The sequence below is a fragment of the Podarcis muralis genome, chromosome 2, assembly GCF_964188315.1.
Source record: "Podarcis muralis chromosome 2, rPodMur119.hap1.1, whole genome shotgun sequence".
NCBI lineage: Eukaryota > Metazoa > Chordata > Lepidosauria > Squamata > Lacertidae > Podarcis > Podarcis muralis.
The window spans coordinates 118,920,327-118,948,033 of NC_135656.1; the positions used below are offsets into that span (position 1 = coordinate 118,920,327).

Genomic DNA, 27,707 nt, shown 5'->3' on the forward strand with positions numbered 1-27,707 from the left:
AACTTTATTAAGCAACAGCCATACATCTTTTCCCAGTCCCCCTTATCCAAGTTTGATGGGTAAGTAATTCTTTGGCAATTACTAGTAGCCGAGTAAGATTGTCTTCCATGAACAAGGTCTTAACGGTGTGTCCGTAAGCGACTGTGGAGGCCAATTCGGGATCCACACGTCCTTCCACAGTGGGGACATTAGTTCCTGGGTGGGAGTTGATCACGGTGAGGGTTTGCCAAACGTGTCTTCCTCTTAGCACATTTCTCCCTTTCGTCCTGAGTTTGAAAGTCTTCAAAGTCCATGACACCTTTGGTAAAGGCTTTTTCTCCAATAAACAGGTGACTGTTATACTTCTCTGCCTGCGCTCCTAAATACCCAGGAAATAACTGGTTTCACTTGCAAAGGGGAGACTCAAAGAAAGGGCACAAGAGGTCCTTCTGATCTCCTTTGGTTTCTTTCACTGAAGGTCTCTATTGCCCATAACTAGATACTGATTTACAGGAAAACACTAAATTTGTCTACTGAAAAATAAGTCCCATTGATTCAATAGTGTTTCCTGACATTTCTGCAGCCCTGAAGCAACTGCAGTATTTCATATTCAAATTTTGTACTTTAAAGGCTATGCTCTCCTCGTGTTTAACTGCAGTGGAACAGACATCTCCCCATTGTTATTCTATCACAGACACCCAGATTATTATTTGGGGTTCAAACAATGTTTGTTTTTAATAAATGGTGCAAAACATTTTGACACTTCTTAATTGTTTGCTATTTTGCAGCTTGTCATCTATGTACTACTGGCACATTTTGTCCTTCTTGTTCACAGTCCAGGAAATCAACCAGGATCCCAGGCTCTTACCCAACATCAGCTTGGGCTATAACCTCTATGAAAACTATTTCGACGCACGGAGGACTTCCCATGCCATGCTCGAACTGCTTGCAGACGGAGAAAGCAATATTCCAAACTACAAATGTGGAAAACAGAATAAACTCCTGGCAATCCTTGAAGGAAGCAATTCTATAATCTCGATAGAGATTTCAACCATGTCAGGCATCTACAAAATCCCACAGGTATGAAGGTGGGGTGTGGGTGGACAGAGAAGAACTTCAGCTGCATAAAATTCCAGTTTTTCTCCCAAGGAATGAAGGGCATGAGAAAGTATGAAAATCCTGAGGCTTTCTTCAATTCCCAGCACCTTCCAGATGGTTCAAATTAAAACTCCTAGCATCACCAACCAACACTGTTAATTAGTAATCATTTTGGTTAATAAATATTATTATAGACTGGGGAGGTGCGTAAACCCTATAAATTAATAAATGCTAGGATTTTGATTATTTGGGATGTGAATTGAGAAATACAAGCAGCAGAGGATTTTCTGGACTAGCCTATGCAAAACAGCCTTACTAAGCTAGGGACGCGGGTGGCGCTATGGTCTAAACCACTGAGCCTAGGGCTTGCTGATCGGAAGGTCGGCAGTTCGAATCCCCATGATGGGGTGAGCTCCCATTGCTCTGTCCCAGCTCCTGCCCACCTAGAAGTTCAAAAGCACGTGAAAATGCTAGTAGATAAATAGGTACCGCTCTGGTGGGAAGGTAAACACCAGAAGGTTTTGCAAGAAGCGGCTTAGTCATGTTGGCCACATGACCCAGAAAAACTGTCTTCGGACAAGTCAGCTCCCTTCGCCAGTAAAGCGAGATAAGCGCCGCAACCCCAGAGTCCTTCGCAACTGGACTTAACTGTCAGGGGTCCTTTATCTTTACCTTTAAGCTAGGGCCATAAAACAATAGATAGCCATTGAGGGACAGTGGCAATGCAAGAGAACTATCCTTTTCCACCCACCCCCCGCCCTGAAATGTGAACAGAGACTGGGTTTGGAAGGTGGGCAGGGTAACTGGTGGTGAGGTGACAGGAAAATAGAGTTTTAAGCAAGGGTTGCTGGGAGGAAAAAGTCTAGGATCCATCTTATATTTCTCTTCTTTATTCATTTTATGTACAATCTTTTCAAGAGAAGACTTCACATCCAAGATAAAACAGTATATAACAAAACCTTGAGTCTCATATTTTCGTTTGTACTGATTCTTCTCAGATTCCCTTACTTTACTATTCCTTAATATTTGTCTTCTTCTTTCGGTTCCTTATCCTTAATCTCTTAGGTCCCATATATATCTTTAACAATTTTTCAATTAATGCCCTCACCTCCCTCTCCCTAAACCCGTTGCTTCCCTTCACCCATGAGCGATCTTCTTTACATACTGTTGTTTTTTGTTGCGTTAACAGCTGTTTTGATTTGTTGTTCCATATTTCTTTTAATATCATCCTATAACCTTGCACCCTTTAAGCTGTTGCATATTAATTTTAGGCTCCGAAGCCAACTCTTTTCATGTAATCCTTTACGGATTCGCACTCTTTATACAAAAATTTATTAGAACAGCCTCTACTGTAATTGATGCTGTTAACTTTGCCATCTCCACAAATTCGCAAATTTTAGCTCGCCATTCTAGTCATTCTGGAATTTTGGTCTGGGATCCATCTTTGGGCAGGCTGACCACTGCCTGGGAGAGATGTCTTGGGCTCCAGGGCTGTGGGGTACAAGCGCCTCTTGAAATGTAATGTTGTAAGATCTGGGCTCGCTCCATGCAGACTGAAGGTGTAAATAGGTGAATAAACCATATTTCTTAAAGCTACGACAGTCTCTGCCATGTCTGAATTGTCCAAAGGAGCTCAGACCAGGGGTGAGTGCCTGGAACCCCAGGGGCTCTTGCTACTGGTCAGCAGAGACAGGGGGAGGCACCCAACTTTTGTAACAATTTTATTGATTGATTGATTGAATTTATATACCGCCCTATACCTGGATGCGGGTGGCGCTGTGGGTAAAAGCCTCAGCGCCTAGGGCTTGCCGATCGAAAGGTTGGCGGTTCGAATCCCCGTGGCGGGGTGTGCTCCCGTCGCTCGGTCCCAGCGCCTGCCAACCTAGCAGTTCGAAAGCACCCCCGGGTGCAAGTAGATAAATAGGGACCGCTTACTAGCGGGAAGGTAAACTGCGTTTCCGTGTGCTGCGCTGGCTCGCCAGATGCAGCTTTGTCACGCTGGCCACGTGACCCGGAAGTGTCTGCGGACAGCGCTGGCCCCCGGCCTCTTAAGTGAGATGGGCGCACAACCCTAGAGTCTGGCAAGACTGGCCCGTACGGGCAGGGGTACCTTTACCTTTACCTTTATACCTGGGAGTTTCAGGGCGGTTCACAGAATCAAATCAAGATGTATAACCACAAAATACCTAATAAAACTAAAAACAACAGTCCATTAGTCTGCCCCCCTGACAAAAAAAAAACACATTTTAAAAGGGCATAGGATGAAACTAGGATCAACCAAAGGCCTTGTTAAAAAGGTGCCTGGTACCTAAAGGTGTACAATGAAGGCGCCAGGCGAACTTCCCTGGGGAGAGCATTCCACAGATGGGAAGTCACTGCAGAGAAGGCCCTGTTCTCGTGTTGCCACCCTCCGAACCTCTTGAGGAAGAGGCACACAAAGAAGGGCCTCAGAAGATGATCTCATGGTCCGGGTAGGTTCAGATGGAAAGAGGCAGTCCTTGACGTATTGCGGTCTATTCCTTATCCTGAAAGCAAAACATTAATTCTTCCTTTCCGCACCAGATCAGTTATGGCTCTGTTGCTCATCTTCTTGATGATAAAACCCAGTTCCCTTTTGTATACCGGATCGTCCCCAAAGAAGAAAATCAGTATCTGGGGGTTGTGAAGTTGCTCCTGCATTTTGGATGGACGTGGATTGGTCTCATTGCTCCAGACAATGAGAATGGCGAAAGGTTCTTGAGAGACTTCACAGCTCTTACGACCAGTAACGGAATTTGCATTGCCTTATCAAAAAGAGTACATGAAAATAATCCACTTCAAATCCTCGGCCCGAGTGAACCATTTGCCATATGGAGACAATTCACTGTAATCGTTTACTATGAAACCACCCAAATGGGATGGATGCCAGTTAAGGCACTACAAGGAACACTGGAGAAAGAAATTGGGGCCAAAGTCTGGATCACTGCAGGTTCTCAGGACATCAACTTCAATTTGTCTTTCGATCTTGATTTCTTCCAGTACATCCATGGTTCTTTGTCCTTTTTAATGAAACCCCCACAAAGGACCAAACATGACTGCTATAAGCCACGTTCCTATCTCCTTGGGCAGTTTTGGCAGAATGCATACCATTGCTCATACTCAAAGCACGCGCTGGCCAAAAAAGGTCAGACAAGATGCACAGAGAAGGATAAACTGGAGACCTTGCCTAAAGAGGAGCAGGAGAGAGCCCTGTCTCAAGACAGCTACAGCACTTACCTCAATGTCCAAGTTGTGGCACACGCCTTAAATTCTATGTACTTATCTAGATCAAAGTGGATGTTGACGGTGGGTGGAGGAGAAAGGTTGGAACATCGAAGGCTGAAGCCATGGCAGGTATTCACTTGTGCATTTGCAAACTGTAATCCATTCTCCCAGCTATGGAATAAAATTTAATTGTCAGATAAAAAGTGTGCCCATTGTGGAGGAAATCCAATTTGTGAGTCTCGTGGTGGAGGTCAACCCATTCTTTTCTCACTATCCTCCTTCTCCTTCTTCTTCTTCTTCTTCTTCTTCTTCTTCTTCTTCTTCTTCTTCTTCTTCTTCTTTGATCCCTCGTAGCCGAGTAAGATCTTCTATAAACACGGTATTAAAAGTGAGTCCATAAGTGACTGTGAGGGCCAATTGTGAATGCACACATCCTTCCACAATGAAGATATAGGTTTCCGGGCAGGAGTTGATCATGGTGAGCGTTTGCCAAGTGTGCCTTCCTCTTAGCATGTTTCTCCCTCTCCTCCTGAATTCAAGCGTCTTCAAAGCCCATGACACCTTTGGTAAAGGCTGTTCTCCAGTTGGAATGCTCACAGGCCAGTGTTTCCCAGTTGACGGTCTTTATACTACATTTTTTAAGATTTGCTTTGAGAGAGTCTTTGAACCTCTTTTGTTGACCACCAGCATTACACTTTCCATTTTTAAGTTCAGAATAGAGTAGTTGCTTTGGAAGACAATACAGTGGTACCTTGGGTTAAGAACTTAATTCGTTCTGGAGGTCCGTTCTTAACCTGAAACTGTTCTTAACCTGAGGTTCCACTTTAGCTAATGGGGCATCCCGTTGGCTCCGCGCCACCGCCGTGCGATTTCTGTTCTCATCCTGAAGCAAAGTTCTTAACCCGAAGTACTATTTCTGGGTTAGCAGAGTCTGTAACCTGAAGCATCTGTAACCTTAGGTACCACTGTAATCAGGCATCCGAACAACATGACCAGTCCAACGAAGTTGATGTTGAAGAATCATTGCTTCAACACGGGTGATCTATGCTTCTTCCAGTACACTGGCATTAGTTCACCTGTCTTCCCAGGTGATGTGTAAATTTTTTCTGAGACACCGTTGATGGAGTCTTTCGAGGAGTTGGCGAAGGCGTTTATATCAGAAGGCTCCCCTGTATCTAGTGGTTCCTCCCTGGTTCCCTTAGAGAGATCCAGCTTTCCTAACCAAAGCTGGACACTCCTCATCCCCTTGCATCTCTGCTGGACATTGAAGTTGCCCACCTGGGACACACCTGGGACACAGGTTGAGCAGCCACAAAGGTCTCCTGGTCACAGTCTTCCCCACTATGGTGAGCTGACGTGTGTTTTTATTCATTTACCTATATGGATTTATATTTAAGCATTCATCTACAGCTGATCACCGAAGAATTGATGCTTTTGAATTATGGTGCTGGAGGAGACTCTTGAGAGTCCCATGGACTGCAAGAAGATCAAACCTCTCCATTCTGAAGGAAATCAGCCCTGAGTGCTCACTGGAAGGACAGATCCTGAAGCTGAGGCTCCAATACTTTGGCCACCTCATGAGAAGAGAAGACTCCCTGGAAAAGACCCTGATGTTGGGAAAGATGGTGGGCACAAGGAGAAGGGGACGACAGAGGACGAGATGGTTGGACAGTGTTCTCGAAGAGACCAGCATGAGTTTGACCAAACTGCGGGAGGCAGTGGAAGATAGGAGTGCCTGGCGTGCTCTGGTCCATGGGGTCCCAAAGAGTCGGACACAACTAAACGACTAAACAACAACAATACAGCTCCTTGTGAAAAGACCACAGGGATGTTTATGATGTAAGGAAACAACAAGATAGGGGGGGAAAGCTCTTTTAAACTGCCACTGTTCCTTGATGGGCACCATATTCGTTCTCCACTTTTGTGCCAATAGGATTCTAGCCGCATTAGTGGCATATAAAATTTTTTTGTTTGTTTGTGTTTTAGGGACTTTCATTGTTACCATTCACAAAAGGAATGCCTTGGGTTTTGGGGGGAAGGTTTTTTCAAATATCTTTTTTAATTCATTGTCAATTACTTCCCAGAATTCCCTGACTGCTTTCCAGGGACACCTCATGTAGTTTCATGCTTTCTCTGTCCTTCCAGCTCCACCCTTTCTTAAGGGCAATCCAGTTTCCAAATACTTCCATGGGAAGCCTGCGTTTGGATGAGAACGGGCAGCTGCCAGCCAAGTATGATATTGAGAACTGGGTAATGCTTCCCAATAAATCTCGTGTGAGAGTGAAAATTGGGAGTATAGAGAGAAAGGCATTCACCATTAACCCAGAAGACATTGTGTGGCCCCAAACCTTTAACAAGGTACAGAACACTTTATTCTATGTTACATCAGTTATGGGCTAATAACGTGCTTAATAACTCACATAGTATTTCAGCTGCAACCCTTTGCACGTTTACCAGGGAGTAAATCCCATTCAATACAATGCAGGAGTTGGAACTTTAATAATAATAGTAATAATAATAATTAATTCAGGAGACATTTTTTAAGTTAGTGTCTCCAGTTGTTATGGTTGGACGCGGGTGGTGCTGTGGTCTAAACCACTGAGCCTCTTGAGCTTGCCGATGGGAAAGTTGGCCGTTCGAATCCCCGTGACAGAGTGATCTCCCATTGCACTGTCCCAGATCCTGCCAAGCTATCAGTTTGAAAGCACATCAAAGTGCAAGTAGATAAATAGGTACCGCAGTGGTGGAAAGGTAAACGGTGTTTCCGTGCGCTGCTCTGGTTTCACCAGAAGCGGCTTAGTCATGCTGGCCACATGACCCAGAAAGTTGTCTGTGGACAAACGCTGGCTCCCTCGGCCTGAAAGCAAGATGAGCACCGCACCCCATAGTCAAATTTGACTGGACTTAACCATCCAGGGGTCCTTTGCCTTTTTTTTAACCTTATGGCTGGTTGTTGCAATAAACAACTATTTTACTTTTAAAAGACAAGTGAAGGTGGCCCTGTTTAGGGAAGTTTTTAATGTCTGATGCTGTATTGTTTTTAATATTCGGTTGGAAGCCGCCCAGAGTGGCTGGGGAAACCCAGCCAGATGGGTGGGGTATAAATAATAAAGTATTATTATTATTATTATTATTATTATTATTACTCTTCATCAGTGTGTTTTGTTGTTGTTTGTAATTACTTCTAGGACTGTTATTATGCTATTGTATTTTTTGCAGTGCATTTTGAGTTTTCTAATGTGTAAAAGGGACGCGGGTGGCACTGTGGGTAAAACCTCAGTGCCTAGGACTTGCCGATCGCATGGTCGGCGGTTCGAATCCCCGCGGCGGGGTGTGCTCCCGTCGTTCGGTCCCAGCGCCTGCCAACCTAGCAGTTCGAAAGCACCTCCGGGTGCAAGTAGATAAATAGGGACCGCTTACCAGCGGGAAGGTAAACGGCGTTTCCGTGTGCTGCGCTGGCTCGCCATATGCAGCTTGTCACGCTGGCCATGTGACCCGGAAGTGTCCTCGGACAGCGCTGGCCCCCGGCCTATAGAGTGAGATGGGCGCACAACCCTAGAGTCTGTCAAGACTGGCCCGTACGGGCAGGGGTACCTTTACCTTTTTTACCTAATGTGTATAAAAGAGGGCTATAAATGTCAAACAAACAAGAAAACACACCCAAGAGGTTTTCTCATCATGATTTTCTGCATCAAATTTGCTTCTTGGGGGGTGGGGGTGTTGCCAGTCAGTGGAACTAGAGATTCTGTTGGGTCCTATAAACGAATTCCATTGTCACAAATACTCCTAACAATTTACCTTTGGTGCTCCTTTTTCTCTTTATGGCTAGACCGTGCCGCGCTCCAGGTGTACAGAAAGCTGTCGTCCCGGCTATGCCAAGGTGGTTCAAGAAGGAGAACCATTTTGCTGCTATGCTTGTGCTCTGTGTGTGGAAGGGACCATCTCCACTCAGGAAGGTGGGTGGTTCCAACCAAGAGGACATTCCTTGGGAGAGGATAAGTAGGCTGACGATTCGCTCAGACACACTTTCTGTGAAGAGCCCAAAGACATATTTTCCAGAGAGTTGAAAGAAATGGCATTATCTAGGGGATAAGAGTTCATCAATATAGACCTGGTTATGTTTAGAATGATACCGCATATGGAAATGCTCCCTGATACCAAGATGAGGGATTCTATGGAATGCAGATAGAGAGAATTGATAAGAATAATGATCTGTTGTGACCTGGACGGAAGCATACAACAGACGAGCCTTCTTGTGTTTTGGCTCATTTTCCTCTCTCTTTTTTCCCTTTTCTTTTTTTCCCCCTTCTCCTCCTTCTTCTTTCCTTTTTCTTTTTTCATTTTTCTTCCCCATACTGGCTTGTGTTCTATGCCATGTACTTTGATATTTTTTGTAGTTTTTTAGCTTTTTCAATTATTATTATTAAGGATTTTTCTTTTGTAATTTTGGTTGTTTATATTTATCTGTATTTGCTTTAAAGCAAAATAAAAGAATAAGAAAGAAAGAAAGAAAGGGCATTGAAGATGCAATCTCTGTGCTACAGAAAGGGGAAGAGGGAGAGGGCTGATCCTGCACTGCCCACAATGCCTTACTTTAGCTATTTTAAGCTGATTCAAGAACCCCACCAAAAAGCAAGCAAGCAAATGAATTCATATACCGCATTTTTCGCTCTATAACATGCACCAGACCATAACATGCATGTAGTTTTTAGAGGAGGAAAACAAGAAAAAAAATATTCTAAACAAAATAGTGGATATATGATTTTTGTGGTTCATGCTGTGGCCACAGACATGTGATCTGACAGTGAGTTTGGAGTAGCCCAATGCAAAAATCCTGAGAATCCATGTGGATCCATGCTTTGTAACCACGGAGGAGGGAAGGAAGGGGAACCATGGATCCTCTGCTCATGACTGCAGCAGATCTCCCCCACCACCCACAGGCATTCGCTCCATAACACGCACAGACATTTCCCCTTACTTTCTAGGAGGAAAAAAGTGTGTTATGGTGCAAAAAATACGGTATATTAACAAAAAGTAACTGACAAATGGGAAATAGTAAATATTTAAAACAGCGAAAGCATTACAGTCATACCTCAGAATAAATACGCTTCAGGTTGAGCATGTTCTGGTTGCACTCCACGGTGACCCAGAAGTAACGGAGCGTGTTACTTCCAGGTTTCACCACTCGCGCATGCGCAGATGGTCAAAATGACATCACGCGCATGCATGGAAGCGGCGAAACACAACCCGTGCACGCGCAGATGCGCTGTCACATCTTACGTTCTGTTCGGGATGCAAATGGGGCTCTGGAACGGAACCCATTCTCATCCAGAGGTACCACTGTATAAGGGAGAAAATAGTAGACATAGTAGACTGAAGGAAACAATAGCCTTGCCTTCCTACTTGTGAGGGAGAGCGACCTAGCAAAGTCTAGTAGGACAGCTTAATCTATGGCATTAACCCCTTCATGCATCAATTGGACTTAAGCTTTTTGGTTAAGTCCAAGCTGGTTATCCTACCCAAAAAAAAAAAAAGAAGTTCAAAATTAGATAGTAATTCTTCTTCTAACCAAGAGGCCAGACATATCTGTCAGGGGAGGTCCCTGCCTCTCAGCTTTACTTATAGTGTTCTTTGCAGTTCCGAAGTGAGAAAAACCTTGTGCACCACCTCTGTCTTCACAAAGGAAAGGCGAGATTCAAGGGTAAACATTAAAAGAAAAAATAACAGATCAACTGTTGCCCCTCCCTACCACAGCTTCTTGTTTCCTGACCACTCCTGCAACAATATTATTTTTCCAAGTCTATTGGTTACGGATACCTATCTTTCTCTCTTCCTCAGATGCAAACCATTGTACCCTGTGTCCAGAGGATCAATATCCAAACAAAGGCCGAGATCAATGTGTCCCAAAGATCATCACCTTTCTGGCTTATGAAGAACATTTGGGGATCATCTTGGCTTCCATCTCCCTACTCTTGTCTTTAGCCACAGGCATTGTGTTAGGAATCTTCATTAAATACCAAGAAACTCCCATAGTCAAAGCCAACAACCAGGCCCTCTCCAACATCCTCCTCATCTCCCTCCTGCTTTCCTTTTTGTCCTCCTTCCTCTTCATCGGCCAGCCAAGGAAGGTGACCTGCCTTCTAAGACAAATGGTCTTCAGCACCATCTTCTCGGCTGCCATCTCTTCTATGTTGGCAAAAACTATCACTGTGGTGCTGGCCTTCCTGGCCACAAAGCCAGGGAACAGAGTGGGGAAATTGCTGGGGAGGAATCTGGCCAACTCCATTGTCATTTCCTGTTCCAGTGTCCAAGTTGCCATCTGCATCATCTGGCTGGGAATCTCTCCACCATTTCCAGAGTCTGACATGCATTCACAGCCTCGAGAGATCATCCTACAATGCAATGAAGGGTCTGTTGCCATGTTTTATGGTGTCCTCGGCTACATGGGCTTCCTGGCCTCCATCTGCTTCACGGTGGCTTTCCTAGCCAGGAACCTGCCTGGAGCCTTCAATGAAGCCAAGCTGATCACCTTCAGCATGCTGGTCTTCTGCAGCGTTTGGGTCTCCTTTGTGCCCACCTACCTGAGCACAAAGGGGAAATACATGGTAGCCGTGCAGGTCTTCTCTATCTTGGCCTCCAGTGCTGGGCTTCTGGGCTGCATCTTCTTTCCCAAGTGCTACGTTATTGTACTGAGGCCTGATCTGAATACAAAGGAACTTCTAAAGACAAAAACTGAAGATGGCGTCTGATTCTTAAATATCCTTTTAAATTTTGAGAATGGATCTCCAGCAAAATAGTTATGTGGAGATAGGTGCTTAGATGTGAATCTCTCTTCCATCCCTATAAATCATGAATGGTGAAAATGTATTCATAATGACTTTGTGTCAGGGACTGGATGCATATGAACGGTGGTAGAAACCAGCTGGGGAACCCCCGAGGAAAGAAGGCTCAGAGCCCAGGGATTGGTGGTGGGACGACGATGAGTGGTCACAGGGAGAAGACTGGGAGGAGGAGGTGTTGGAAGCTGAAGAGCTAACAAGGCTTAGTGAGCTGGGAGTGTTGGTGGCAGAGATAAATCCAGAAGCTGAATCAGGAGAGAAGTGAGGCCAAGAGGTGGAGATGAGTCAGGCTGGTAAAGAGGCATGGGTGTCTCTCCATCCTGCTGCGACAAGCTCCCCTCCCCTCCGGTCTCCCAGAACCAGAAGAGGAATGACGTGGGAGGAGCAAAGACAGACACGCAGACACAGTCTCTGATTGCTTGGGGGAAACCCTGTGGAGAAGGGGACTTAAACAGCTGTTGGAAGGCAGGGACCTTCAGTCTCTGCAACTGTACAAGGTGTACAGAAAAAGAGTCGCTGTGCTCATGAGATGTGACACTCCTGTGAAAATCCTGTTTCATTTAATAAAGAGATAACTCCACTTACTTCATGTGATGTACTGCTGGCTCGCTCCTGACACTGCTGTGGCCACTCGTCCCTTGTGCATAATGAGTTCTTTCATCACAGGCAGGTTGCGATAAAATACCTACACAACCACACTATTCTTACTAGTCTTTATGCAAGTACAGTGGTACCTCGGGTTAAGAACTTAATTCGTTCTGGATGTCCGTTCTTAACCTGAAACTGTTCTTAACCTGAGGTACCACTTTAGCTAATGGGGCCTCCTGCTGCCGCCGCTGCGTGATTTCTGTTCTCATCCTGAAGCAAAGTTCTTAACCTGAGGTACTATTTCTGGGTTAGCGGAGTCTGTAACCTGAAGCGTCTGTAACCCGAGGTACCACTGTAATGCTCTTCCAGAGAGCACATGTGCAATTCAGGGATGATTCTGCCATCATAGCGTTCAGCTGAGCCATGGTCCAGCTCTGAGGGCCTTCTGGTGGTTCCCTCACTGTGAGAAGTGAGGTTGCAGGGAACCAGGCAGAGGGCCTTCTCGGAAGTGGCGCCCGCCCTATGGAAGGAGGGAGGGAACCTGCGCTCGGGTATAGGGGATATATATTTTATTTTGAGGGTCTCAGACCCACTTCTAACAGGGCAGATGTCCAGGACACACTGCACCTCCCCACCCTGAATGCAGAACAAGACTCCTTGAGCTGCAATCATCAATATGGAATCTTTGCTGCAGGCATTGGCAGCCGGTACTCTTGCTTGCTTTGCTATGGGTTTGTGAGGAGGAAACTCTGAGTGCCCCTGGCCCCAAGCCTTGAGGAGCTGCATCTTGGGGGTGGTCTACATGCAGGAGAGCTTCTCAGTCTGATTGAGAGTAAGGGGGGATCTCATGTGAGCCTAGGCTTGTCCACTCTGAAGACATACGGAGTAGAAATGGCCTTCGTTTCCAGCTCTTATTGAGGCATGGCTTGGCCAAAGCAGCCTCACTTGTCTAATGCCCGCAGACTATCTCACCAGAGTGGTGCATGCTCTAGTTATCTCCCGCTTGGACTACTGCAATGTGCTCTACGTGGGGCTACCTTTGAAGGTGACCCAGAAACTACAACTAATCCAGAATGCGGCAGCTAGGGAACCTAATCCGGGGAAGGGGGGGAGATTTGGAATCCAAAGGCTGTGTAACTATTTTTTGAATCTGTTTTCTTTCTAATCTTTTATATTTTTCTATATCTTTTTGACATTTTTTACTTTGATTGGATGTGGTTATTAAAAAAGGGAATTCGTGGAAGGAAATTGGGGTGGACCTTGGGGGGAAATTTTATTTTTGTTAATGATAAGGGATAGTGGAATGACTGTATAATTAAATTGAATGGTGGGTTAAACAAACTAAGTTTTAAATTGGGAGTAAGAACTTGTTGAAACAAATTAATGAAAGGGGAAAACAATTCGGGAGGGGGAGGGGGGAGTCCCAGAAAGAAGGATATGAAAGTAAAGCTAAAGTGTATTTTATTTTTATTTTTATTTTTTGTATCTTGTCTGGAAACTTTAATAAATATGATTTTAAAAAAAACAACAGAATGCGGCAGCTAGACTGGTGACTGGGAGCGGCCGCTGAGACCATATAACACCGGTCTTGAAAGACCTACATTGGCTCCCAGTACATTTCCGAGCACAATTGAAAGTGTTGGTGCTGACCATTAAAGCACTAAACAGCCTCGGCCCAGTATACCTGAAGGAGCGTCTCCACCTCCATCATTCTGCGGTCCAGCACCCAGGGCCTTCTGGCAGTTCCCTTGCTACAAGAAGCCAAATTACAGGGAACCAGGCAGAGGGCCTTCTTGGTAGTGGCACCCGCCCTGTGGAACGCCCTCCCACCAGATGTCAAAGAGAAAAATAGCTACCAAACTTTAGAAGACATCTGAAGGCAGCCCTGTTTCGGGAAGCTTTTAATGTTTAATAGGTTATTGTATTTTAGTGTTCTGTTGGAAGCCACCCAGAGTGGCTGGGGAAACCCGGCCAGATGGGCAGGGTATAAATAAAAAGTTGTTGTTGTTGTTGTTGTTGTTGTTGTTGTTGTTGTTGTTGTTGTTGTTGTTAATGGGAAGAGTCGGCCAGGCCTAAATTGTCCTGTGCTCCATAGGATTCCCCGCACGGGCATAAAAGGAATCATAGAATCATAGAGTTGGAATAGACCACAAGGGCCATCGAGTCCAACCCCCTGCCAAGCAGGAAACACCATCAGAGCACTCCTGACATATGGTTGTCAAGCCTCTGCTTAAAGACCTCCAAAGAAGGAGACTCCACCACACTCCTTGGCAGCAAATTCCACTGTCAAACAGCTCTTAGTGTCAGGAAGTTCTTCCTAATGTTTAGGTGGAATCTTCTTTCTTGTAGTTTGGATCCATTGCTCCGTGTCCGCTTCTCTGGAGCAGCAGAAAACAACCTTTCTCCCTCCTCTATACGACATCCTTTTATATATTTGAACATGGCTATCATATCACCCCTTAACCTCCTCTTCTCCAGGCTAAACATGCCCAGCTCCTTTAGCCGTTCCTCATAAGGCATCGTTTCCAGGCCTTTGACCATTTTGGTCGCCCTCCTCTGGACACGTTCCAGTTTGTCAGTGTCCTTCTTGAACTGTGGTGCCCAGAACTGGGCACAGTACTCCAGAAATCTTGCTTCTGACTCTTGTGAAGGTGTTTTCTCACCAAGGCTAAACATGCTCCTTCTTACAGTTTGGGAGTTTTCACAGACATGTTTTCCTCCAGCCTTTTGCACCTATGAATGGAGCTGCATGAAGAGTTAAAGATATTGCAAAGCTGAGGCTTCTTCCCTCCCCCCCCCCCTTTTTATTTTATTCATTCTTTTATTTATATTTTATACATTTATTACATTTTTTAATATATATGTATTGACAAAGTAATTTTGACACCCTCCATATCTCCTCAAAATAATTTCTCCTGCATATTCCCCATCTTACCTTAATGGCACATGCTAATTTATCATTAATAGCTATATCCCACACCTCTTCATACCACTCTTTCATTTTATATTCTGCTTGCCCCTTCCACCTCCTAACTATCATAATTTGTGCAGCTGTCAATAAATTTGTGAGCAAGTCCTTCACTGTGAACCTTCCACGCCCATCATAAATTGATAATAATGCTACCTATTAACTTTTGGTCAGCTTTAACCCAGTGATTTCCATCATCTCTTTAAACACCCTTTGCTTAAAAAAAATTCACATATTTACATCCCTACCACATGTGAACATAATTCCCTATTTCTTGGCATCCCCTCCAACATAACACCGGATATCCCTTGTTTATTTGATTCAATCTGACTGGTGTTAAATACCATCTCCAAATTAATTTATCCTTAAAGACAACATTTTCAATGTACGATTCTCCCGTATTTCCCCCCAGCTTTGACTATCAATCCGGCCTGTTGTCTCCTTTTCCCTTCTGAATGATCAAAATCATAGTGATTTTCCCCATCATCTTCTCAACAGAGCTCCAGAGATTTGGCCAATGAGCACTTACGAGTCCACTAAAATAAGCATCAGAATTGAGAACAGCATGAGGCAATGTCTTGCGTCTGAGCTGGAAAGGACTGGTGCATCAGTGCCTTTGGTGCCACTGAGAGCTTGGGCTGAGATTTGGGGCCGGGGAATTGGGCTATGCAGGTGCTGAGGTTGATATCCATCCACTTCAGATGTCAAGTCTTGGTGTGACTTGGTCAATGCTCGGAAAGCCATTGCAAAAAGAGTTTGGCTTCATCTAATTGTTTCCTAATTGCAAGGAGCAGTAACAACGGAGGGGCGCTGTTCCAAGCAGACAAGGAATGCTGCGGCTGTTGCTGCTGTTGCTGCTACAACACCATTACGCAGAGTGCCGGAAGAAGGCGAAATGCCACTTGACTTTGGAGAGTGATAGGATAGGTCCATTCGGTTATTACAGGCCGGGAGATCACATCATCAGTGGGGTCATCTCTCCCACAAGAGGATTTTTCCATCCACACACCTTCAAGGAGTCTCCCTCAGCCAGTCTTTCCCTGTAAGCCATTTTATGGGGATGAGTTTACTGACGCCCCACAAGCTACCAATTTCACGAGCCCCCCCAATGATCAGGCTTTCTCCTGCTCCCCCTAAACCCCTGTCCTGTTTTGTAATTAGGGAGAGACTCTGGGAAACCAGCAAGGGACTCAAACCCATGGCTTCAAGTTGCAGGAAGGGAGATTCCGACAAGACATATGGGGAAACGTTCAGACAGTAAGAGCTGTTTGACAGTGGAACAGTCTCCCTTCGGAGGTTGAGGGCGATATCCTTCCTTGGATGTTTCTGAGCAAAGGTTGGAGTTTAAGCAGAGGCTTGACAACCATATGTCAGGAGTGCTCTGATGGTGTTTCCTGCTTGGCAGGGGGTTGGACTCGATGGCCCTTGTGGTCTCTTCCAACTCTATGATTCTATGATTCTATGGAGGGCCACCTTTCAGGGATGCTTTCACTGAGATTCCTGCATTGCAGGGGGTTGGACTAGATGACCCTCGGGTCCCTTTGGGGTCCCTTCCAACTCTACAATTCTATGATTCTATGAACTGCCTAATCTGCCATTTGGACACTGTCACAGAAAGGTCCCTTTTCAGTTGTAGAGCAGAGCAGAGCAGCCTGGCGAGAAACATAGCTTTGACCTACAGAACAAGAGCCCAATTTGAGACTTTGAGAAAGAGGCCCCTGCCTAAAGAGGTTCTTGCTTGACTTTGCAAGTGGAGAAGTCCAGGGCACCCTCTCCTTTTCTTCCCCCCACCCAACCCAGATGATCCCAGTCTATTAAATAAGTAAATGTTCCCCCAATTGCAGCTTTTCTGAAGTAAATTAGCACCAGATCCACAATAAACTCTAGCAATTTATGAGCTGTTTGCAAATTTCCAAAGAAGGAAAGAGTTGTACAGTAGGTCACTATGAGATTACCTTGTAGAGATAAGTAACTCTGCAACTTTTAAAAGCTGTAATGAAGTCACATGTCTCAGACACAGACATGACTCCAGCTACTTTTGGCTGTTGTTTATTTAACCCAGAAATTCCAGGATGCGGTAGGGGTTTAGGTGAATGTGATTTCTACAGCTGTGATGAATCCTAGCAGAGGGCCTTCTTGGTGGTGGTGCCCGCCCTGTGGAACGCCCTCCCGTCAGATGTCAAGGAAATAAACAACTATTTGACTCTTAGAAGACATCTGAAGACATCAGGAAAGTTTCTCGTGTTTGATGTATTGTGTTTGAATTTGTTGGAAGCCGCCCAGTTTTCAAATCAAGTGAAGAGGGCCAAATCTCAGAAAACATCCAGAGCACAAGTCACTGTAAGCTAGAGCAATAATCCGCCAATGAATTTGGGATGTGGAACTGCAATGCCACGTGAGCGAGATGAATAAACACCCAGCAATAAAAGATAATGGGAGAGGATTTACCCCAGCAAATTGTTTGTCAAAATTACAAATACCTAAATACAGATGGTCATTTACCCTCGCTAGATAAAATGTGCTGCCATCTGCCTTATTGCAGGACAGATTTGAGGGTAAACCATACGCGGAACGAGTCGGCCCCTGCGGCTTGATGGAGGTAGAAACTCTCATGCCTTGTTATGCTGCCATTTCTACGGGGATATACACTCGGTATTTATTACCCCTGCTATGCAAAAATCTCCAAATGAATCCGAACTTCAGTGTCTAAAATCCCTGGTAGAGGACAAGGATCCTGAGATCACATTAAGGGTAGCCAAATTCTGTGTGATTGCCATAAAACTTAGGGAACAAGCTGTGCTATCATAATGATTAAGGCCTTAAATGATAATCTTAGGTTATATGTTAGTGACTAAGTTTTAATTTATATATTTTTTAACTCTTGCTATATCTGTATTGTCCCTCTTATACCTAATTGCAAATTCAAATGTATCCCTATCGTGTTTTATGACTTCCTTGATATTGCATGTGGGCTGGAACTGGTCTGTGACCGAAATAATAAAATTCATCCATTCACAAGTCACTGTGACTCAAATGAAGTAATCCCAATTCTTCCCTGTAATCCACAAGACAGAGGGAGAGGGAGAGAGGTGACGCTGAATGTTGTTGTTGTTGTTGTTGTTTAGTCGTGTCTGACTCTTCGTGACCCCATGGACCAGAGCATGCCAGGCACTCCTGTCTTCCACTGCCTCCCGCAGTTGGGTCAAACTCATGTTCGTAGCTTCGAGAACACTGTCCAACCACCTCGTCCTCTGTCGTCCCCTTCTCCTTGTGCCCTCCATCTTTCCCAACACCAGAGTCTTTTCCAGGGAGTCTTCTCTTCTCATGAGGTGGCCAAAGTACTGGAGCCTCAGCTTCACGACCTGTCCTTCCAGTGAGCACTCAGGGCTGATTTCCTTAAGAATGGAGAGGTTTGATCTTCTTGCAGTCCATGGGACTCCCAAGAGTCTCCTCCAGCACCATAATTCAAAAGCATCAATTCTTCGGCGATCAGCCTTCTTTATGGTCCAGCTCTCACTTCCATACATCACCACTGGGAAAACCATAGCTTTAACTATACGGACCTTTGTTGGCAAGGTGATGTCTCTACTTGACGCTTAACGCTGAATGTTACCTATCATTTAATGAAAGCTTAAAATGTTTTATCTGCTGTTATACTAATAAGTTTTGGTTTTCCAAAGGGGAATGCCTGTGGATTGAACAAGGCTCTCCCACCTCCCACTCAGCGTTAAGTAAGGATCAGTGTTAGCAAAAGCTCTGCAAACTGAATCCAGAATTTATCCATAAAAACTGGGGGGGGAACAGAGATGAATCTGATATACTCACTGATTGCAGGATCATAGAATTGTAGAATTGCAAGGGATCAACCCCTTGCAATGCAGGAATCTTTTGCCCAACATTGGGCTCTGTCTCACGACCCTGAGATTAAGTGTCTCATGTTCTGCCAAATGAGCTTGGATGATGCTGTTATGTGTATTTTTTTTTTTTGCAGGAGAGGGGGGACAAGGTACTGGCAATACCTGTCCTTCTTGCTTGCCATTCAAGAAGTCAACCAGAACCCCAGGCTCTTACCCAACATCACTCTGGGCTACAACATCCACCAGAACTTTTTTGATGGAAGGGTGACAATCGAAGCTTTGGTAGACTTGCTCTCTACTGGGCAGGCAAATGTTCCAAACTACAGCTGTGGAGGGCAGAATAATCTGCTCGCTGTTCTCGAAGGAGCCGACTCTCCAAACTCCATCCAGATTTCAAGAATGTTGAGCATCTATAACATCCCACAGGTAGGGATGGAGAGCGGTGTGGCATTTTCTGACTGAGCCCAATTCCAGAGAACTCAAAAATTGGGTGGGGTGGAAGTTATGTGCGAATGGATACAGACCTTTGATTTTATAAGGACCAAGACAAGCCTTTCTTTTCTCACACAATCATTGCTACTCATAATGGCTTTTCAGAATTTCAAAATAAATCTTCCTTTTCTTGTCAGATCAATTACGCTTTTGTCTCTCATGTGATGAATGACAAGAGGCTGTTCCCTTTTCTCTACCCGATGGTCCCCAAAGAAGAAGCCCTGTACCCAGGGATTGTCAAGCTGCTCCATCACTTCAGATGGATGTTCATTGGCCTTCTTACTCAAGACACCGACAATGGAGAGAGGTTCATGAAGAATTTGATGCCTTTGCTCACCCAGAATGGCATTTGTGTTGCCATCTCACAAAGCATTCCACATGTCAAAACAAATTATGTGATTGATATTCTTCCATTCGAAAACTGGAGACAAGTCAACGTATTTTTTTACTATGTAGAAACATCTTACTTTGTAGCAGGAGTGGTACATGCAGAACAAATATTCCACCGGTTGTTAAAACCCACTGCAGGGAAAGTCTTGATCACAACTATTACGTGGGACATTTCCTTCGAGTTAACATACAGAGGTTTCTCTTTCCGACACATCCATGGTATTTTTTCTTTCTTCCTTGGAACAAATAAATGGGCACAATATGATTACTCTCTTCCCTTTTTCTCCACTATCACTAAGTTTTGGAAACATGCCTTTAATTGTTCATATTTAAAGCATGCCTTGTCAGTGAAAGGCTGGACAAGATGCAGAGAGAGAGAGAAACTGGAGATGTTGCCTGAAGATTATCTGGAAAGAATCCTCTCTCTAGACAGCTACAGGATTTACAACGCCGTCCAAGCTGTGGCGCATGCCTTAAATGCGGCATATTCCTCTAGGTCAAACAGGAGGGTCATGGTCAGTCTGGAAGTTCAAAAGCTACAGTCATGGCAGGTATTTCCTTTTCCCATCACAGACATCTCTGCTAAACCTGACAATAGAGTGTAACCATTCCAGAATTGACAAAGAACATGTGAAATAGTGTCAGAAGGGGGAATTTTGCAAACCCATTGTGGAAGCATCCTGAACTGGCCCCTCTCCATGCCCCCATACACTGACCTCAGGAACGGCCAGAGTAGGATAAGGTGGTAGGAGGAACCACCAAGGGCAGAAGACTCAGAGCCCAGGGATTGGTGATGGGACAATGATGGGTGGTTACAGGGAGAAGATGTCACAGGGAGAAGACCAGGAAGAGGAGGTGTCAGAAGCTGAAGGGGCAACAGGGCTTAGTGAGCAGGGAGAGTCTGTGGCAGAGAGAAGCCCAGAATCAGAGGCAGAAGCGGAGGCTGGAGAAGAGGGAGAGATGAGTCTGGCTGGTGAGGAAGCCAGGGAGTCTCCCCCTCCTGCTGTGACAGGCTCCCCTGACTCCCAGAACCAGAAGAGGTATGAAACGGGAGGAGCAAAGGCAAACTGCTTGCTGGCGCAGTCTCCGATTGCTCGGAAGAAACCCTAGAGAAGAGGCTGTGGGGACGTTGGGACTTTTAGTCTCGGCAATTGGTTACATGGAGTAAGAACTTACAGTGCATGAGCTGCTGTGCTCATTAGGCATGAAACTCAGAAAAGCCTGTGAAGACCATGTTTTGCTAAAGAGTTAACTCCAGTTTTGAATTGTGTGATTCAATGACCAGCTTGCTCTGTGAGACCAGGGTGCTATTTTGGCACCTACTGAGCTCCACTAAGTTCCAGCCTTTGTCCAGGGGACTGTGTTTGTGTTGCTGGACCTGTATTCAGTGTCCTGCACTAAGTTGTGCCATCCCCATTCCTGTATAACAGGAATTAAAGGGGCATATCCTTGTTGGATCAGCATCTTCCACTGGCTAACCATGTCACAGGATGTGTCTTTGTATAGCCATGCCTTGAGTAGAGATATGTATTGTCTGCCGTGCCTTTGCTGAGTTGTATATGTACTAAAGTTATTTGAGCACTGAAGCTTTTGGAATTGGGGGGGATGCCAGGAAACAGGGAATTATGATCACATGTGGTGGGGGTGTAAATATGTACAATTTTTCTGGCAAAGGGTGTTTAAAGAGATAACAGAAACCACTGGGTTAAAGCTGACCGAAAGTCCAGACGTAGCATTATTATCAATCTACGAGGGGGTGGAAGGTTCACAGGCCATGAAGGACTTGCTCACAAATTTATTGACAGCTGCACGAATTATTGTAGCTAGGAAGTGGAAGGGGCAAGCGGAATATAAAATGGAAGAATGGTATAGAGAGGTGTGGGATATAGCTATTAATGATAAATTAACATGTGTCATTAAGGTAAGGTGGGGGACATGCAGGAGAAATTATTTTGAGGAGATACAAAAGGTGTTTGTGCTGCTCGCTTGAAACCTAATTTATGGTCAATTAATGGTATTCCTTTAGAGCAGGTTAGCTGCTTCAAATACCTGGGTCAGGTTGTAAGATCAAATAGGTCCTTCTTGGCGCACAGAGAATACATAGCCTCGAACGCATCCAAAGCAGCCTTGGTGATTAGAACCCTGTACTCCAAGAAACAGGCACAAACTGTCAAAGTTGCCTTGCGACTCTTTAAAATGAAAGTCCTCCCTCTTCTGCTAGTGGGCATTGCCTTGGGCTCACATACGGACTTTGAAAAATTGGAATCTATCCAAACCCAATTCCTCAGAGCCATACTCAGGATCCCCCCCTCCGTGGCAGGCGTGATCATGAGATTGGAAACCGGTTGTCAAGCCTTTAGGTATGTGGCCCTGAAAGCGAAGTTATGGCTATGGCTCAAGCTCTGTTTCAGACCGGTGGGTTTGGCCCCCTTGATTCTGAGGGATAACTTTAAATCTCCATGGGAAGGGGAGATAGTGGAGGAAGTGCAGAAGTGCGGGTTGTCCTCCCTTTATATAGAGTCCATGACGTATAGCCACGCAAAGGCGGTGATCGCTCAAAGATTAAGGGATATTGCCAGACAGGAGGACATAGCCCGTGTGAAATCTGGGTTGTTTCTGGGGGAGCAGTTGTATCGGACTGCTCCAGCTCGCTACCTGGCGGATATCCACTACGTGGAATACCGCAGACTATTTACTGCGGCTAGGCTGAATGTTCTTGACTCGGCGGTTCTGAAGGGAAGATATGGAGGAGTCCCATATGACCAGAGATTATGCCACTGTGCATTGGGTGAGGTAGAATCCACAGAGCACATTTTACTGAGCTGTCCCTTCTACAACGATTTAAGACAGTATCTTATAACTCCATACTTACCCCAGCTCAGTTCCCAACAAAGAGGAAAGCAGACAGCATATCTGCTAAATAAGTCTTCTGGGGAAACAACTTTGTCAGGGGCTAAATTCCTTTTCCTGGCACTCAAGTGTCGGAAACGTATAACTGAATGCTTTGATGTGGGTTATCTGTGAGAGGTCTAGTACTGTGGCCCTACCTTATTTATGTACCCCTATGATGTTATAGTTTATAATTATTGTGTAATGTTTTATTTCTGACTATCAGTCGAATAAAGGAAATTGAATTGAAAATTGAAAAGGTGTTTGTAGAATTTGTACTGTCAAAACGGAAAGGGGTAGCAAGAGATGTTGAAATTTTGGGAGGTTGGATACTTACAATGGAATGGTCTCGGTGGTGGGTTGCACATTTTTATTCTTATTTATTTATGATTATTACTTTGTCAAAATGAAATTATAAAAAATAAAAAATAAAATAAACAGTGGCAGAGGGCGACTGGGGAAAAAAGGCTTTTGGAAAGAATCGGCATCTGAGTTCTTGTGCTTCATTCAGGAGACAAACTGTTTAACACACACAACTACTTGAGCCTTAACTGTTAAGTTGTGGGTGAACATATCAGACGACACAGCGATTCTTCAAAACAGCTCTTGTTTATTCACAGGCCAGAACAGAACTGAACTGAAGGGTTCAGCCAGCCTGCTTATATAGAGCTCCAGTACACTATAGAGCTCCATGCTACAGTAGCAACTTTCTGTAACTAGCCAATCACTGAACGTCACTTTCAATCCCCTATTTGCATATGTGGACCTGAGTGAAAACTATCTACAGTATCCCCCTGCTGGCCCAGGGTGAGAACTTCAGTACATAACATTAACCAAGCCCCCAATCAGAGGAGAGCCAGGCATGAAACGGGCAGAGCTGGATAGTCAGTGTCCTTTCCCATATCCTAAATGCTGCTGTTTTCTTTCCCTTCTAGCTCCACCCTTTCCTGGGAAACGCCCAGTTTTACAATTCTTCCATGGACAAAGTGTATTTGGATGAGAACGGGGAACTGGCAGCCGACCTGGACATTGTAAACTGGGTGGTGTTTCCCAATAAGTCCATCCTCAGGGTCAAGTTTGGGAGTATCAAGAGACGAGGATCCCCAGACGTACAGTTCACAATTGATCGGGATGCCATTGTGTGGCCCAAATGGCTCAACCAGGTGGGGGAAATCATCTTTCATTATATTGCGTTTCCCAAACACCTGCCAACAACAAAGCTCAACATTTCTTGAAGATCTCATGGTGGGTCCCTGTAAAATTGTGTGTTGCACCAACACTTTGAATTGTGCTCAGAAATGTACCGGGAGCCAATGTAGGTTTTCCAGGACCGGTGTTATATGGTCTTGGTGGAAACTCCCAGTCACCAGTCTAGCTGCCAAATGAGTTGGCCAAAACTCCCCCCACCCTCTGCCATATTTAAACGATTAAAAACCCTCATTATCTTGACCGAATTATGCTTTTAGCCCTTTTTCTGAAATGCTCATGAGAAGCCACATTGAACTGGCCATTTCCCAGCAACTTCCAGAAAGGCTGCGGTAGATTTGTGTGCTTGGATGAGTGATGACCTCCTCATCCAAACCCTTCCAGGAAATTTAACCATCCCTGAAACTTTGAAGGTAGTCTATAATTTCAGGAAAGCCTCTCTCCCAGCTCTGCTTCAGAGAAAGGCTGGTTGGGGGAAGGAGCTTCCTCACCAAATTATTTATTTAAATTTTATGTGCCACCCAAGACTCCTATTTTTAAAAAATAAAAAATCATGTTGTTTTTAAAACATGTTTTTACTGAATGCGCCCAGGTGTCCACTGCTGTGATACAGTGATGGCAAAATTATGAATTATGAAATACTTTATTGTCACTTGTACAACTTGTATACAATGAGATTACAGAAGTCCCCTGCCACAACAAGGGCGCCCTCTGGGTGGATTTGCTGCTGCCTAGAGATGCCATCATATAGCTTAGAAAGTGCCACACTGACATTAGCATCAGGTGGAATATAAACGGCTATAATAATTATGACAGTTAATTCTCTAGACAGATAAAATGGCCGACATGTAACTGCCATCAATTCTACATCTGGGGAGCAATACGTGTAAGCTACTTTGCTGTTAACGCACCAACCATTGTGTATGTAAATATAGACTCCTCTGCCCCTAGCTTTACCAGAATCACTGTTTCTATCAGAGCGATAAATTACTCGATTTATCAGCTCTACTGCTGCATCCGGTACTGCTGAAGGTAGCCAAGTTTCTGTAATAATTATCATACAGCTCTCACAAAGAAGCTTGCTTGCCACCATCAGTAACTACAAAAAAATTCCTTCCAGTAGCACCTTAAAGACCAACTAAGTTAGTTCTTGGTATGAGCTTTCGTGTGCATGCACACTTCTTCAGATACACTGAAACAGAAGTTGCCAGATCCTTCTATATAGTGAGAAGGTGGGGAGGGGTATTACTGAGAAGGGTGGTGGGAATGGGTGATTGGCAGATAACTGTGATGAGCCTGTTGACGACTCTTAACGACTGCAATAGGTCTTACAGGAAAAAGCAAGGGGTGAGAAGGTGAAAAATGGCTTTGTCATGTATAATGAGATAAGAATCCAATGTCTTTGTTCAGACCAGGTATCTCCATGGTTTTAAGTTTCGTAATGAGTTGCAATTCAGCAGCTTCTCTTTCCAGTCTATTTCTGAAATTCCTTTGTAGTAAAACAGCTACTTTGAGATCTTGTATAGAATGTCCTGGGAGATTGAAGTGTTCTCCTACTGGTTTCTCTGTCTTGTGATTCCTGATGTCCGATTTATGTCCGTTTATTCTTTGGCGTAAGGTTTGGCCTGTTTGTCCAATATAGAGAGCTGAAGGACACTGTTGGCATTTGATGGCATACACAAGAAGAAGTGTGCATGAAGAAGTGTGCATGCACACGAAAGCTCATACCAAGAACTAACTTAGTTGGTCTTTAAGGTGCTACTGGAAGGAATTTTTTTTGTTTTGACTATGGCAGACCAACATGGCTACCTATCTGTAACCATCAGTAACTGTTATTCATCAATTTTATGGACGAGAGATCTGATATTGGTCAGGAAGACACTTGGCAGTGCTGGTCTGATGGGTCTTTCTTGAAGACGGGTTATCAGACCATCTCTGCAACCATGTTTTTGCTTTCTAGTGAGCCTACCAGAACTGGAAGTAGATACTCCATGCTACTGAATCTACATGGGCCTCTGGTACCTAGGTAAAGGTAAAGGGACCCCTGACCATTAGGTCCAGTCGTGGCCGACTCTGGGGTTGCAGCGCTCATCTCGCTTTACTGGCCAGCATGACGAAGCCGCTTCTGGCGAACCAGAGCAGCGCACAGAAACACCGTTTAACTTCCCGCCGGAGCAGTACCTATTTATCTACTTGCAATTTGACCTGCTTTCAAACTGCTAGGTGGGCAGGAGCAAGGACCGAGCAACGGGAGCTCACCCCGTCGCGGGGATTCGAACCGCCGACCTTCTGATCGGCAAGTCCTTTGCTCTGTGGTTTAACCCACAGCGCCACCCGCGTCCCAGTACCTAGGTAGCTGCTACAGTTTTTCGGCCTTACACTTAGTCACAAGCTTCAAATGTAAAATGCCCTTCCCCAATCCTGTGCCCCATTTCCATAGAAAACACATTTTCCTTGTTTCCCCTGTCTTTGTGCTTAGACCCTGCCTCCCTCCAGGTGTGTGGAAAGTTGTCGCCCCGGATTTCTCAAGCTGGTTCAGGAAGGGAAGCCACTCTGCTGCTATGACTGCATGTCCTGCGCAGAAGGGACCATCTCCACTCAGGAAGGTGGGTGGCACCAGAGTCTTGGGCAAGGGGACAAAGACTCATAGAATCATAGAGCTGGAAAGGACCCAGATGACCATCCAGTCTAGGGTTGCAATATTCCCCAGAGCAAAAACTCGAACTATATATATGTATAGCAGTACATGATTTTTTTTAAAAAAAAAATTCTTAAACAATTTCAACATAACGATTTATCAATCAAAATATTCAATTACATTATTTTTCCCCTCCCCCCTTCCTCCCTCTTCCCCGCCCCACAGGATTCCCCTCAGCTCCCCTCTCTGGTTTCTTTGCACATATTGTTCTCTGCATATTATAAAATTGTACATATCCTTGCCTTGTCTATCATATATTTAACTAATAAATTTGTGGGTGTTTATTCAAAACCTGCCAAGGAGTCCAAGTCATTTTTGTTGTCTTTTTAATTAGTTTGTAACAAGTTCCCATTCTTCCAAAGTCATGATTCCCATTCTTCCAAAGTCATGGTTGTCCTTGTCACGCAGTTTATATGTCAACTTGGCCAATTCCACATATCTCATCAATTTTTCTTGCCACTGTTACAGTGGGCTACGTGATTGATAATACTCCTGTTTTTCTGCAGATGCAGAGCATTGCACCAGCTGCCCAGAAGATCAACAACCAAACAAGGCCAGAGATCAATGTGTCCACAAGATTATCACCTTCCTGGCTTATGAAGAACCTTTGGGGGTCGTCCTAGCTTCCTTTTCCCTCTTCTTATTCTTAGCTACAGGCTTTGTGTTAGGAACCTTCATTAAGTACAAAAAAACTCCCTTAGTCAAAGCCAACAACCGAGACCTCTCCTATATTCTCCTCGTCTCCCTCCTGCTTTCCTTTCTGTCCTCCTTCCTCTTCATCGGGCAGCCAAGGAAAGCGACATGCCTTCTGCAACAAATGGCCTTCAGCACCATCTTCTCAGTTGCCGTCTCTTCTTTGTTGGCAAAAACCATCACTGTGGTTCTAGCCTTTCTGGCCACAAAGCCAGGGAACAGAGTGAAGAAATGGCTGGGGAAGAGTCTGGCCAACTCCATTATCATTTCCTGCTCCAGTGTCCAAGTTGTCATCTGCATCATCTGGCTGTGTATCTCTCCCCCATTCCCAGAGTCTGACATGAGCTCCCAGGCTGGAGAGATCATCCTGCAATGCAATGAAGGGTCTATTGCCATGTTTTATGCTGCCCTTAGCTACATGGGCTTCCTGGCCTCCATCTGCTTCATGGTGGCTTTCCTAGCCAGGAACCTGCCTGGAGCCTTCAATGAAGCCAAGCTGATCACCTTCAGCATGCTGGTCTTCTGCAGTGTTTGGGTCTCCTTTGTGCCCACCTACCAGAGCACCAAAGGGAAATACATGGTAGCCGTGCAGGTCTTCTCTATCTTGGCCTCCAGTGCTGGGCTTCTGGGCTGCATCTTCATTCCTAAATGCTACATTATTGTACTGAGGCCAGATATGAATACAAAGGCATATTTAACCACAAAAACTAATTTGGAAAGCTTCTGAAACTGTTTTCCAGAGGTGTCATTTATCAAGTTCAAGGCCA

General features: G+C 44.9%; 2 protein-coding genes across 2 annotated transcripts; both read left to right on the forward strand.

Annotated features, from left to right (window-relative positions):
- Nucleotides 1–1,032: 1,032 nt before the first annotated feature.
- LOC144326789 (vomeronasal type-2 receptor 1-like) lies at nt 1,033–8,323 on the forward strand. The gene is made up of 4 exons (XM_077923613.1): nt 1,033–1,059; nt 3,640–4,449; nt 6,466–6,570; nt 8,150–8,323. Exons 1-4 carry the CDS (start codon nt 1,033–1,035, stop codon nt 8,321–8,323), a joined length of 1,116 nt encoding a protein of 371 aa, XP_077779739.1.
- An 8,464-nt stretch (nt 8,324–16,787) lies between these two features.
- On the forward strand, nt 16,788–27,667 carry LOC144326790 (vomeronasal type-2 receptor 26-like). Its single transcript, XM_077923614.1, has 6 exons — nt 16,788–16,792; nt 18,707–18,998; nt 19,202–20,005; nt 23,279–23,506; nt 26,029–26,155; nt 26,754–27,667. The coding sequence occupies exons 1-6, from the start codon at nt 16,788–16,790 to the stop codon at nt 27,665–27,667; spliced, it is 2,370 nt and encodes a 789-aa protein (XP_077779740.1).
- Nucleotides 27,668–27,707: the final 40 nt, after the last annotated feature.